Raw genomic sequence first — 14,539 nt, forward strand, 5'->3', positions numbered from 1 at the left:
TCTTTAATACAACTCAGGCAAGAATGACCAGCCACCATCCCATGGTGGTTTATGAGGAAATAGAGCGATGAAAAGGTTGACAGTTCCTGTTATTACACCAGAAGGCAGTCATTAAAATCTGTTTACATTTGAGATTCTAGACAGGAACATGTTTGCCCAGTGAATTTTATTATCCTCATTTTTTCCTCCATTCTTCTATAATTATGGTCTAATAAAAGCTTCGGAAGGAAACATACAGAACTTGTCAGGCTTCAGTTTGAACAAGCAAATTTTTACGGTTAATTTTTTTTCCCAAAATCGCATTAATTGCACCCTAGAATATGTTTTGTCAATGTCCAGGCCTTAAGACATAGAGGTTCAGTATGAATTCTTTTAGTTTCAAGGTGGGAAGTGCCTTTTAAATATTCTTGAGCATAATTTTCGTGATTATCAACGTGAGAAAATTGAAGCATGAAGAGATTAAGTGACTTCCCAAAGTCACATGCTCAGTGGGGATAGAGCCAAGATTAAAATCCAAGACTTCTGAGTTCAAATCTTCTTTCCTCCATGTCATATACTTCTTTCAGGAGCAGCTCAAGGGTTTTAATGTCATTTCTTTCCACAAAATACAGCGTGTCCCTTAGAAATTACATAGGTTTTCCTTGGATTCAAAGAGATGATTTTATTTAACCTGTTAACTAAGAATTTAGGTATGTCCTCATTTTTATTTTGAGTAGCTTATTTTATAAAATAGTCCTAATTATAAGCAACCTCTGTATGATTTGCATTTGAATAGACCTTCTCTTTCCAATCTGTTCCACTGTGTTGAGTCAACAGTTTTCAATTATCTCTGACTATGTTAATAGGACATATATTCATTTCAATGCCAAAATATTTCTGGGCATTTGGATATTATTTTCCTTTGCAGTTCATAAATAAAGTAGATGAACAGAGTTTCAAGAATCGCATCATTTCTGACTCCGATTTGTCGACTTTATAGCCAGAAAGAGCTTTGTAATCTTTCAGCATATTCATGAATTAAAGGAGAGGAAGTTCAAAGCACAGAACATTGGGAACAGACTCAGACAAAATTTATATTCAGCAGCAAAGATGATTAATAGTACGATTCTACTTCACAGGAATATATTAACCAAGGACAGCTAAAGTATCACAGTGAAGTATAAAATTTCAGTGTGGGACATAAGTTATATTTTTAATTCAGTTGTAAGGCTTTACATTCCAGCAATAAGTGGGAAAAGGAAATTTTTTAAAAAGGCCTAGCGTCATGTAGCTACATTTTGTTATCATGAGTTTTTTACATCAGTATCTTAAACTACGTTTTAAAATAATTGAAAAGTTAATGTAATATGCATTTCTGTTAATTTATTAATACCAGTTATTACAAGTTTTGAAAAGCCTAAAATATACAAATGTTTTATTTTAAAAGAAATAATATTTTAAAGTAACTGGTAATGTTGGTGATCTCAGATTTTTCCAACAGTTTAACATGTACACTTTTCATCATGATTTTGTCAAATTCGAATCCTACTTGTGGAAAGATTTCACTGGGTGGATTATTTTTGTACTTTAGCCCTGGACATTGATATTAGTCCTTTTATTTTCAGTCATCTTAAGGTATACCTGTGAAATAAATGCTTACTTTGCATTGCTGTTCTAAAACATCTAAGAATCTTTAAGGAATGTTTTAAATTATTTTGGCACCTCAGAAGTAGGAGTCAGTGGATAAAGGGTTTTTTGGACGTAAAAGACTGTTTGAAATGATCTTGGTCTTCAGAGGCATCATGAATTTATCATTCCATAATACCTGCGGGCTTTTTTTTGGCATCAACAATCTGGCATTATACATACAATAACTGCATTACTCTAGGACTTGTTTTTATCTAGTAGATGAATTAATGAAATAAAATCTAGAATGAGCGTCCTCAAATTTAATAACCTGTTTAGAATTAAATAAAAGGGTTAAACAGGCTTTTAGGACATCTAAACAGATACAGTCTGAAGGGAAAAAAGAAGTCAGTGTCCCACGTTCTTCACATTAGCCTAGTTCCTGCTGCCTTACGACTCTCGTACTGTTAGCCTTGAATTGTGATGCCCTCCAGACATGGCTTTCTTGGTCCACGACCAGATTCTCAGGAGGTATCCAAGCCTTTGGGTCTAAATTGAGGAAGCATTTCTGTATACAAATGCCTATATCTTGTTAAGGGTGCCATTTATTTCTGTTTTAGCCAAACAAAAATGCACCAAAATATTTTTTTCTCTTTTCTCCATTAGTTTCTTTCAGTAATATTCAATGCAATTTTGTATTCTACTTTCTTTACTTAATAGGAACAATTTTATATGAATGTAAATGCTTTATAAACTTGAATTTTAACACCTAAGTGGTAATTCATTTATTGGATATAGCAGATGCAAGTTTTCCCCACAATTAATCATTTAGTTTGAAAATGATTTTTTTTACCATCATAGGAAATACAGTGTGAAGAGGAACCTCTTAGTTCAGAAAGTACTTTGGGCTTAAATTACATGTTTATATTTCATTCATCAATGCCTTGACCAATACCTTCTGTTCTCTCATTTTGGCTGGATGATCCAAAGATGAGGGCTTTCTGTTTTTAGAGAATTTACTGTCCATCTAGGAGGGGTTAGATAATAATAAAAGCATCATATGGAGCCATATGGGAAGCTGTAGAAAGCCTTCTAAGGATATGCAGAGATGCAAAGGAACTAGGGTTAGTGAGAATATTTATTACTAGGGTACAAAATATGAGGATCAAGCTGTGGGAAATTATTTAACCAAAAAAAGTAGAAAGAAGCTAGTTCTCGAAGGTACTTAAGTGTTAGGCTAACTAGAAAGTTAAGGATCTCATTAAAATATTTGTATGCATGGAAATGACCAGATCAGATTGGACTATTTATTGAGTGTTAGGAACAATACAAAATACAGTTTTTTTCACTAAAATAAAAACTGAATTTGTCATTTTAATATTAAGCCCAGACTCTGAGGGGAGAGTATTTTATAGAAATGTAAAAAGAAGCAATACCGAGTAATTCTGTTTTGAGCCACACGGGAAGTCCAGAAATGTAAAAAGAGCAGCTAAGAAGTAAAGGACATGACATGACTTTGAAAGTTGTTGACGTTAAAAAAAAGTATGCTGAAAAAATAACCAGCATTTTATATCTCTCCAGGAAGTGTTCAGAAAAAAAGACTTTATTCCTCATTAAAGTATTTTTTACTGTTGGTTTTATTGCTCGCTGTTAGTTTCATGGAAGGGATATATATATGTGTGTATATATATAGAAATATATATATGTGTGTATATATATACAGAAATATATATATGTGTGTATATATAATTTAGGAGAAAATTGTAAAGACAAATGAATGTACATAGTCTCTTTCTTACAGAGTTTCCTGATTTTAGTAAAAAGTTTCAAGTGTCCTCACCCAACTTTCCATGGGAGAATAGTTGAACAAATTCAGTCCCTGATCCAGGAACTTCCATATCCTGCAGGCTCAGACACACAAAAAAAGTAGAATTTTTTAAAAGTTTGGAATGTCCAGTAACACAGAATTTCAGTTATATTCATACTGAAACACTGAACCCATTCCCAAGACTGTTTCCACCTTGACGATACAGGTTCTAGAAACGGTGATACACCTGAAAAGAATATAGTTTTATTAACAATATCCATTTCATAGGTTAAATACAGAGCATAGAAAGAAAATATATCAGCTCATCTCTGAGACAGGAAAAGAAGGACTACAATATAATATCCAGTCTTTATTAAGTGTCTTCAGAGAATCAGTAAATAAAAGTTACTCCACATTTTCAGAGTTTGCCCAAATTTGGTAATAAGATGAATGCATAATTGTTAATGTACTTTATTTACAATTATGCTCACAACTTCAAAACAGTCTTCCCAAGACTGATTTAATGGAAATGACTCAGAGGTGAAATTAATTGCCATAAAGCAGATAATACATTGTCAACCGCTTGCAGCTACTTGAGGTTCAGGCAGAAGACCAGCTACTTCATCCCCCTCTGTTTGTCCCTTGGTTCCACAGTATTGGATGCATTGTAAATACTGCTATTAGACACTAGAATGGAAATTTCCTGTGTTGGCTGGGACGTGAAAACATATAAAAGAAAAAAATCAAATAGTAACATTTCCATATGGCTTTAAGATTGTCATTGTATTTTCATAGACATAGTGTATATATAGCTAAGCATTGGATTTTTTTTTTAATGCTTTTGTTATTTTTCAATGAAATTTTTAAAAGTAGGGTAAGCTGCTGTTACCTGCCAAAAAACTTACGATGTGAGCTTCTTTGCTATAATGTATGTGGAAATGTCCCAGTTTATACTCACATGCCTTTATACTTTTTTTTTTTTTTTTTTTGGTCTTTTTAGGGCAGTATCCATGGCATTTGGAAGTTTCCAGGCTTGGGGTCAAATTGGAGCTGCAGCTGCAAGCCTACACCACAACCACAGCAACGTGGGATCCAAGCCGCGTCTGCAATCTATACCACATCTCACGGCAGTGCCAGATCCTCAACCCACTGAGCAAGGCCAGGGATCAAACCCATGTCTTCATGGATGGATACTAGTCAGGTTCATTACTGCTGAGCCACGACCAGAATTTCATGCCTTCATACTTTTTTAGAGTATCAGTAAGGCACTTCCTGAAATGGTGCCAATACCTTTATCTCTTTTGATACATCAGTACTTACCAGTTTTTTTGAATAGCTCAGTATGTTACCTCTGGGCTAATATAACTGAGGTGAGGTATTTTCTGAGGAAAGGAGAAAACTTGGTATAATTAGCTCTGAGTTATTCATTCCGTGACTACACTTATGTTCAACAAAAGCTTTCTGGATATTGTCTGTCATCTTTCTGTGCTGTAGTTGGCAAAAGGCTTTAAACTTAAATTAGTTTGGGCAACTACATCTGTTCTTTAAAAGAATGTCTTGTGACTATGAGGTTTTAGATTAGATTCTAAAACTAACATTTATATCTTATAAAAATAACATTTATTTTAATCCTGCTTTTAAGTAGGCATCATTGTCATGTGGAAATAATACTTCTGTATGCTAGCATTGTGCAAAATGTGTGTCATATCTATTTAATATATGTATCAGGTCAGAAAGAAGCACCTGAGACATAGGAAACGAAGTGAAAGTTGACCTAAAACCTCCAGAATTCTTGCATGTTGGGAACGCCTATCTTGTAAGGCCAGTTTTCTCTGTGAAGAAAAATGAATATCGTTAAGTCATTTCATTTTCGCTAGCAGCTTATTCGAGAATCATTTTGAAGTTCATGGGTCTTGAACACTGCTCTGATGTAGTCTGAGGTCTTGCCCCACCCTTGTTGAGCTATCACAAAATAGGCTGGGCAGCCTGTAAGCATATGCAGGGGTGGGGGGCGGGGTCATGTAAGGTTGCCTTTCCTCTACACGTTAGCATAAACTTGCCTGAGTGCATAGCTGCCAAGGTCAGGCTGGTGGACCTCTGAGGCATAGCAGTTGCATCCATCAGGCAGCTGGTACACAGCATCACGTCCTTGGCCTAATGACTGTCATCTGGCCCAGGCTCCATTGACCAAGCTATGCATCCTGTTGCAAGGCAGTTTTTGTATGGAGGAAGGCGTACGGTCTTATAATTCATCTCCCTAGAAAATATGACTTCTTCCTAATCAGTATGTCCTGAATGGTATCTTTTATGACTCTACAGTTGGTGTCCATCTCAGGGCCCTCCCCATTGTTGATCCACTGGGGCGCACTTCATTGAGGGGCATGGGTCCTGGCAGGAGGCACAGCTTTCCCACTTGAGAGAAGGGCCTTCTATCTGCTTGGTACTCTCTTGTGTGTTGAGCTCCCATAGAATAAATTTTACTACACCAGAACTCTGAGTTCTCCAGGCAGAAAATAACTTGGCCAGAAGTTCCCATTGTGGCTCAGTGGATTAAGGACCTGCTGTTGAATCTGTGAGGAAGCAGGTTTGATCTCTGGCCCTGTTCAGTGGGTTAAGGATCCGGCATTGCTGTGAGCTTGTGATGGAGGTTGCAGACGCAGCTCGGATGTGGCATTGCTGTGGCATTGCTGTGGCTGTGGCATAGGCCAGCAGCTGCAGCTCCAATTTGACCCGTAGCCCAGGAACTTTCATACGCTTCAGGTGCAGCCATTTAAAAAAAAAAAAAGGGAAAGAAAAGAAAAGAATTTGGTCAGTATTGTGCTGCCCATGCTAGAAGATGGAACTGTAGATTTAAGTAGTTTTAATAACATGATATGCAGTCGTCACAGATAAAATTGTTAGTTAATCCACGTCGTAGAGAGATGAAGTCATGTTTTTGTACAACATACTACATACTGTCGTTAAGTCTACACTGCGTGTTTTTTGAGAGGGTCATCAAGGGGAAATTCTGACCTATACCTGTTCTTTTGCCTGCTACCTGTGCTTCCCCATCTTCCTCAAGTCAAAAGGTATTAAAAATCATGCAGAGTGGCCCCCTCTCTCTACATCCTTTCTTTTCTCCTTTCTTAATGCCGGCCTCCTTCTCTGTTAGTTAAATAACAGGCGGCCTCTCTGCCACAAGCCCAGGCTGTCCTTTTTGACATGACCAGTATGACTGCTCTGAGCTTCCTAATTCTTATTGCATGATAGTCATAGGACCCTAATAGGCCTTTCCATAGTGACCCGTGACCCAAAAGACTTGGGTTTTCTTTTTTTTTTTCCTTAATCCTGCATGACCTGTCTGGCTCTAAAATTATGGGCTGATTTAATTATTTTATAAGGTCAAACAAGTTAAATTAGATTATTAAGCCCTATATAGATTGTAAGATGTTGTTAGAGAAACAGAATCAGCACACATGTTGGCTTTTTCAGTGGAAGATGAAATAACAAAAGTATTGTCAAGTAACTGTGCTCAGAGGGCTCCAAACAAAATGAAAACAGCTTACAACTAAGTCATTTTTACCTTCCTCTTACCAGAGAAAGGGAAAACGCCAGTTTTCTGAGGTCTCGGGGGAAAAGTGAGAAAAGTCCCAGGGGTTTTCTTAAAAAACATGACGAGCATTAGGGAATGAGGATTTCTAGAATTATTGTCCCTTTACCAGAAGTGACAAGTATAAAGAACTGAGTTAGCTCAGGATAAGCTTGCTTCCCATAACTTACCCCAAACACTGATGGCGTGCAGCCAGATGATAAAATGTGCAAACATGTTTATTTGCATGTTTATGGGCTTTCATAAGGCACACATGCATGCCAAAAGATAGCATGGTCCTTCACAAAAAAATCTTTAATTAATATCTTAATACTACCACAATCTCTTTATATTATCGAACTTGCCATTTAATTGCTAACAAGGAAAAAAAATTACCATTTGTCTTCCTTAAGCTCAGAGATACACGTTTCGTAAATTATAAGATCATCTTTATTGATCTAATGTAAAGTTCGTTTAAAATATAAAAATTGGGAGTTCCCGTTGTGGCGCAATGGTTAACAAATCCGACTAGGAACCATGAGGTTGCAGGTTCAATCTCTGGCCTTGCTCAGTGGGTTAAGGACCTGGCGTTGCCATGAACTGTGGTGTAGGTTGCAGACGCGGCTCGGATCCTGCATTGCTGTGGCTCTGGCGTAGGCTGGTGGCTACAGCTCCGATTCAACCCCTAGCCTGGGAATCTCCATATGCCGCGGAAGCGGCCCTAGAAAAGGCAAAAAGACAAAAAGATAAAATAAAATAAAATAATATAAAAATTAGAAGTTTAGGAATGCCTCCTAAATCCATTAAATAGAGGCCTATATTCATATTTCTTTCTATGTTTATTTGCTCTTTTCAGGAGAAAGGAAGACAACAGTGTCTTGCACAAAAATCATGAACAAGAATATCAGCATCGTGGACAACAAGAAATGCAAATACTTAACCAAGCCAGAGCCACAGATTCGCAAGTGCAACGAGCAGCCGTGCCAAACAAGGTAACCCGTCCTACCACTCATCAGCAAAATCACAGGTTCTTAAAAACACTGCAGTGGGTATGTACCAGGGTATAAGGCTTTAAATAAGCAAGTTCTGAGAAAGATAGGCAACTCGATGGAATGAGGGTTGAAGAAGCAAGGCTAGAATTGACCTCAACTTTAACTACTGTCCAAAGTGTGAAAACCACCCCTAACCAGATAGTGGAGGAGCAATTAAAATTATTTGGTAACCTCTTGGTCACCTCTTCAGAAATCTGGTTATTTGGTTACATTTAGTGCTCATTCCTAAATTCTCCAAAATGGTGTTAAGACTTGCCAATGGTGATATAAACTAAAGCAGGACTGGACAGGACCAGGCCCCTGTATAACAACGAGGCAGTTGGTCCATCTGGTTCCCAAGGCCAGACCTTCACTTTCTCAACCCAGAGTCCCAAAGGCAAACCCTTTGATTCCTGAGCTCTCATCACTGGATTCCTGACCTGCATCCTAGTTATTGGAAAGTTCATTGCTTCAATGCCCTGTCACTTCTTCCATGAGTAATAGGCAACAAAATAGGCAGGGAACTCATGAATAGGGCACAGAACAGCAGTGCTGAGCAACTTAAAGTGGAGTAGAAGGAAGCCTATGCCTCAGCAACCACCCAGATGAGTGAATGGCACGTCAGTGTGGTTTGGGGGCCAGGCTAGCAGCAAGCCTGTGTGGAATGGTTTCCTTCATGGGCTCCTGAAAACCTCTGTGCTTTCATATAAAAATGAATATTGGGCTTGAGGGGGACTCGGCCCCAGTGTCAGAAGTCCTGCAAACTCTGAGCGATGGAATGACACAAGAGTGTCAGGCAGGATCGATTCCTCTAGAACGTGGAGTAGGGGATGTTGATTCCATCCTGACACTCAGCGACCTGCTGAAGCTCCATGAGTTAAGGTGTATGTATGAGTTGATGTCCTCTCCCAGTAGTTTCTACAGTGGAGTCACACTGAATGTATACATCCTGCAACTCAGATGTGCAGAGAATTTGTCGCTTTGGAGCCCTCTCTAGCTATGATAATCTTCCTCGTGACCCTCCCTCCACCACAACCTATGGGGAGTGAGAGGAAAAGGAGCAACAGAGTTGCCAATTAACTCTCTTGAGGCTTTTCAGTCTTCAGTAATCTCTTTGGGAATTAGTGTCTGGCAGGCTAATTCTCAATTCTTCTGGTTCCTCCCTCCGCCCCCCGACCCCCTGCCCCCTTCAGATGTAGCACTAGCCCTGCATCCGTGTTCACTCTATTTCTGGTTTAGTGCAAAACTCGATTGTTAACCCCTCCAGATTTGGTTCACGCTATGTTTACGGGAGCTTTGAAGATACTGGAAAATCTTTTCTTCCTCTCCAAAGCTGAACTTTCAAGACTTGCATTTCTATAGATGCAATGTATTTAAAGTCTCAAAAGTGGATTGCCTTCTTTTTCTTTCCTTTGCATTCCTGCTCTAACAATCCTACCCTCCCCTTCATGGAGAAAAATATACCTCTAAGAAATAGAAGAAAGATATGTAAAAGAATGTACAAAAGAAAAAAAAGTACATTAAAATACTTTTAATAGGGTTACGCCCTTTGTACAAGCCCAACTGTATGCTTTTTAAAATCCTGATTTGATAAGCAGGGGAACCAACTGTTTTCAGGAGGCAGGGTAGTAAGCAACCAGAGGGATGACAAATATTGTTGCCTACAGCCAGGTACTTGGACCTTGTCCATTCATTGCTGGACAGATAGAGAAGCCAAGTTTTCAGCTTTTGCCCTGTCGGCTAAAGAACCTGGATTTGTTGTTGTTGTTGTTATTACTGTTCCTAAGGATTATCTTTCTCTTTTTTATCTGTTTTAATAGACATTAAAATGCTTATCTGGGATTAAATAAATTATTAACATACTTCCAAAGAGCATTTCTTTTATGGACCATATAGCTTTCCTATTTGGATAAAAGACCAATGACTTTTTCTGATATATCAGGAATCTCGAATGAGCTGAATTTGAGGACCAAATCATAGTTGTCACTTCCTAACTTAGTCTGTGGAGAAGCAGAGTGTATAGTACACTCCATTTTTTTGTTCATTCACTGACCTCAGCTATCTTGGGGGGAAGATGCCTTGATAAGACTCGGTAAAGTGCATAGCGTTCAAAGGTCAGTACATTTCTGAGTGAGAAATTTTTGCAGCTGGAGACTGGAAGTCTTTTTGGTCAAGATTATTATCTTCTTTCCCTTAGAAAAGGAGGCAGTATGTTTTGACCCACCAAGAAGCAAGGTCAGTGAGGCGAACCAAAATATTGGAAAGTAAGAAATGGTCATGGGCATTTATGAGGGGTCATCACGGGAAAATTTGCCAAGACTTATTGGCATAGCACAACTTTTGTTCCCTTTGCTGCTGCTTCTTCCCCACCCTGGTAAGAAATACTCTAATTACAATTTACATTTATTGAAAATGTCCCCACATGGCCTAATGTAACCCTATTACCTAATATAAAAAGTATTGATGCACTGGTAAATAGTTTTGTAAGGACTCTTGAAGATAAGGAAATAATTCCAAATTAGATGAATTCTCAAGTATGAAATGTTTTCTCTCATTACAATTCATTTTATATGTTTGTTATTTTTTAGCAGTTTTTCAAGGAATGAAAAAAGTAACTTTTTATCATTATACCAAGGATCTCAAATTTGACTTAAAAAATTGAGGATTTCATGAATTTGCTTAATGTGCTCCATAGTTCCATGGTGGGTTCCCTAGTTGAAAGGAAAGGCAAATAGATGGCTTTAAATTGTGCTTGTAGCTTAGGTATCCTGGCGCAAAAAGATGAAGCAGAAACGAAACTAGATCTGGAAGGTAAAAATTCACTTTAGGAAAAATCCACTAGGGGACTCCAAAGCAAAATGGGAGGTCTGCATCATACTTGATAGATGAGCAGACGGGAACTTTATTAGAGGCAGTAAGTATTAGAGTGCAAATGTCATGGTGATTTTTTTTTTTTCTTTTTCACTAACGAAAGCATAAAATCATTTAGGCTTAAGCCATTATAAGATGAGAAGACGAGGTTGCATAAGCATGTGCCTTCTCAAGCTTTGGGACATTGCCGGGAACATGTGGATTTCTGTAAGTTTGGAAGAATTGAGGCTCTTTCTATAAAACAGAGAGACAGTCTCCACTTCAGGAAATACTTAATGAAGAGCTGTTGTGTGAAAGTATCATAGATGGAAAGAAAAATAAGACATTGGTCTCTGCCTTTGAAGAGTTAATGTACCGCTAAGGACGGTCAAATTCTACAGCTCATGAGCCCCTGCATTTAGCTGAGGACTATCTAATAAGTATCATGGGAATGCCACAATCCAGGTGACAGAGGGTGGAATATAGCACAGTCCTTGTGGGCTGAATGGAGACGCCCCTCTTGGAGGAAGAAACTTAGACCGGGCTGTTAAGGATCTAGGCTGCAGATGCTCCATAAAAACAATTGCTATGGGGTGAAAATAGAAAGTTGTTGGGGAGCAAGCTGAGCATATGGTTTATTTTCTAAACAAATGAAAGATAAAGAGGAAAATAGATGAAGGTGAATCATTTATAAGTACACCACGATAGAGCATGACATGACAATACATGCTATATACTGAATGCCTATTAAGTGTCAGACAGTATAATAATAAACACTTTAACCAATGAGAACATGGAAACTGAATAGCTAAATATTGTTTCAAGAATGTTCACAGCTAGTACGGAGCCCAGAGTTAGGCTCAGGGCTTCCGATGGCCCTGCCTGTGCTGAAATAGGATTTAGATCCCCCTATAAAGTTGTTCAAGTAGCAGTAAAGGCAGAGGGTTTTATTGACAAGATTCACACAAATACCAGATTTCATGAATCACTTTTCTGCCATAGGCCTCAATTCCTTCCTGAAATAAATTTGAGGAGGTGTTTGAATGAGAGTTCCTAAGGGTAGATCTCAACTCATTGGAAGTGGAAGTGACGCAGATTCCATCACTGCTCTCATGATCCATCACTGTTCTGAGGTGTGGGAAAAGAATCTCTATCTAGGTATTAAAATACTTAGGAATTGGTTGTGTCACTGAATCGGCAAAATCCAAGGATAGAATTGAAGTCCTGAGGACCTCTAAAACGAGGTCCCTGTGCATGTAGCCTGTCACTTCAGTGTCTGTGGTCACATTGCCACTAGACAGCAGCTAGCCTAAAGAAGCATCTCTAGGTGGACCTGGAGGGTAGGTCCCAGACACAGAGATCTGGAGCAGATGATAGACATAAGCATTTGTGATTGTTTTCCCCAGCTAAGTGGGACTTCTCTGTGGCAGGCTTCTTCTTTTCTTGTTCTCTCTCTTTTTTGGCCACCCCGGGCCAGGAATCAGATCCAAGCCACAGTTGCAACCTGTGCTGCAGCTGTGGCAATGCTGGGTCCTTAACCCACTGTTCGGGGCTGCGGATCGAACCTCCATCCCAGCGCTCTGGAGATGCCACAGATCCTGTTGCACCATAATGGGAACTCCTAGGGCAGGCTTCATTTACCTTGCTAATACCTGCACGTGTCCCATTATGAGGTCGTCTGCAGCCTCATTTCAGTTTCTTGACTCTACAACCCTGTGACCCTCGGTAAGTTACTCCGCCTCTCCTTGCCTTGGTTTCCCTTTCTGTAAATACCCATGATAGTTGTAGTGCCTAACACGGGAGGTGTTAAAACACAAAGAATAGGAACAACTCATACATGTCAGCGGTTTGATATTTACTCGGTATTTCAATATGGCCATGTGGTGGGCGCAGGAGCAGGCAAAGCAAGCAGCGTGACAGCCTTGGAATCTCTTACAATCCTTGGGATTTTACTAAGAGCAAGTCTCCGAGGTAAGAAGTAGGAGGAAGTCACAGCAATAGAAAGCAGGGGTATCTTGGGAAAAAGGTATGAACTCACTGTGTGACACTGTGCCGACTCCCGCCGGGTCAGAATGTATCATCCCTGGTATCTTTTAACTCATCTCAGTGACTCTTGCTTTACTTTTAGATGGATGATGACAGAATGGACCCCGTGTTCACGAACTTGTGGAAAAGGGATGCAGAGCAGACAAGTGGCCTGTACCCAACAGCTGAGCAATGGCACCCTGATCAGAGCCCGGGAGAGGGACTGCATGGGGCCCAAGCCGGCCTCCGCCCAGCGCTGCGAGGGCCAGGACTGCATGACTGTGTGGGAGGCGGGCGTGTGGTCCGAGGTGCGGTCCCCGCCCCACTGCTTCTCCGTTTCCCTCTGCTTTGCTGACTCTTAGCCTCTATAAGGTCCTGTTGTATCATAGTCAGAATCTCTGCATGGCAGTTTGAGTCCCTGTTATTGATTTTTCTGGTAATAACAGGGATACGCTCATTAGAAATAATTTTGAAGGTAGGAGAGACACAGACATTTACTCTTTACCCCATAAATAGTGTAACATAATCAAAAGCACAGATTGAGTACATTTTAAAATCCAGCTTTGTTATTTATATGTTGTGAGTATATATATATATATATATATATTTTTTTTTTTAGGGCTGCACTTGTGGCATATGGAGGATCCCAGGCTAGGGGTTGAATTGGAGCCGCAGGCGCCAGCCTCAGCCACAGCAATGCCAGATCCAAGCAGCGTCTGAGACCTACACCACAGCTCATGGCAACACCGCATCCTTAACCCATTGAGAAAGGCCAGAGATTGAACCTGCATCCTCGTGGATGCTAGTCAGATTCATTTCCACTGTGCCATGATGGGAACTCCCCATGAGTATACTCTTTAGTGGGCACATAAGAAAATACACATTTGATTCATTGCATATCCCTGAGCATTTAGAAGAGAGAGAATAAAGGACATTAACATTTAACAACCACTGCCTGTGAGCGGGAATTTTACTTTTAAGTATCTGTTGATATTAATCCCCAATTCACAAAAGTTAACAGTTTCACCACTTTATAATATTAGGGCTCAGAAAAGTTAGTTTACCCAAAATCCTACTTGAGTGTTGGAGGTAGGATTTGAACCCAGTGCTGCCTGGCTCACTACGCAGCATGCCCAGCAACTTATAGTGTGTAGCATGCAGCTGTGTTCCAAGCCAAACGGGTATGCTTATTTTCTGTTCTCATGGTACATATCTTCTCATAATAATTAGCCCCAGTCTTTACTTATCTTTCTAGCTACTCTGAAGCATTTTAGGTGAGCATTTTGGGTGCATGCACATACACACACACACACACACACACACACATACATACTCACACCCATGCGCACATACACCCAAGCAAAATCATTTGTATGTTTAATTTCAGAATATTAGCTAGGGTATAAAAATGACAATTAAAAAGTGCTAGGTTTGAGTTCCCGTTGTGGCTCAGTGGTAACAAACCCAACTAGTATCCATGAGGATGCAGCTTCTTTCCCTGGCCTCACTCAGTGGGTTAAAGATCAAGCATTCCCATGAGCTGTGGTGTAGGCGGCAGATGTGGTTCAGATCTGGCATTGCTGTGGCTGTGGTGTAGGCTGGCAGCTGTACCTCTGATTCAGCCTCTAGCCTGGGAACTTCCATAAGCCGTGG

General features: G+C 39.6%; 1 protein-coding gene across 9 annotated transcripts in view; it reads left to right on the forward strand.

Moving 5' to 3' along the window:
• ADAMTS19 (ADAM metallopeptidase with thrombospondin type 1 motif 19) overlaps positions 1-14,539 on the forward strand; it is a 467,308-nt gene that overhangs the window by 420,537 nt on the left and 32,232 nt on the right. For all 9 annotated transcript variants that reach the window (XR_014838760.1, XM_085014505.1, XM_085014501.1 and 6 more), the window contains 2 exons: positions 7,837-7,972; positions 12,990-13,194. Coding sequence is in view for 8 of the 9 variants with exons in the window: in XM_085014505.1 (XP_084870631.1) it covers positions 7,837-7,972; positions 12,990-13,194 (341 nt within the window). In the remaining variant the exon portion in view is untranslated. The remainder of the gene's footprint in view (positions 1-7,836; positions 7,973-12,989; positions 13,195-14,539) is intronic.

The sequence above is a fragment of the Sus scrofa genome, chromosome 2 (genome assembly GCF_054392235.1).
Source record: "Sus scrofa isolate SSC_HxYL_T2T_F1_AM1 chromosome 2, Sscrofa_HxYL_maternal_Yorkshire_Landrace_v2.0, whole genome shotgun sequence".
Classification (NCBI taxonomy): Eukaryota; Metazoa; Chordata; class Mammalia; order Artiodactyla; family Suidae; genus Sus; species Sus scrofa.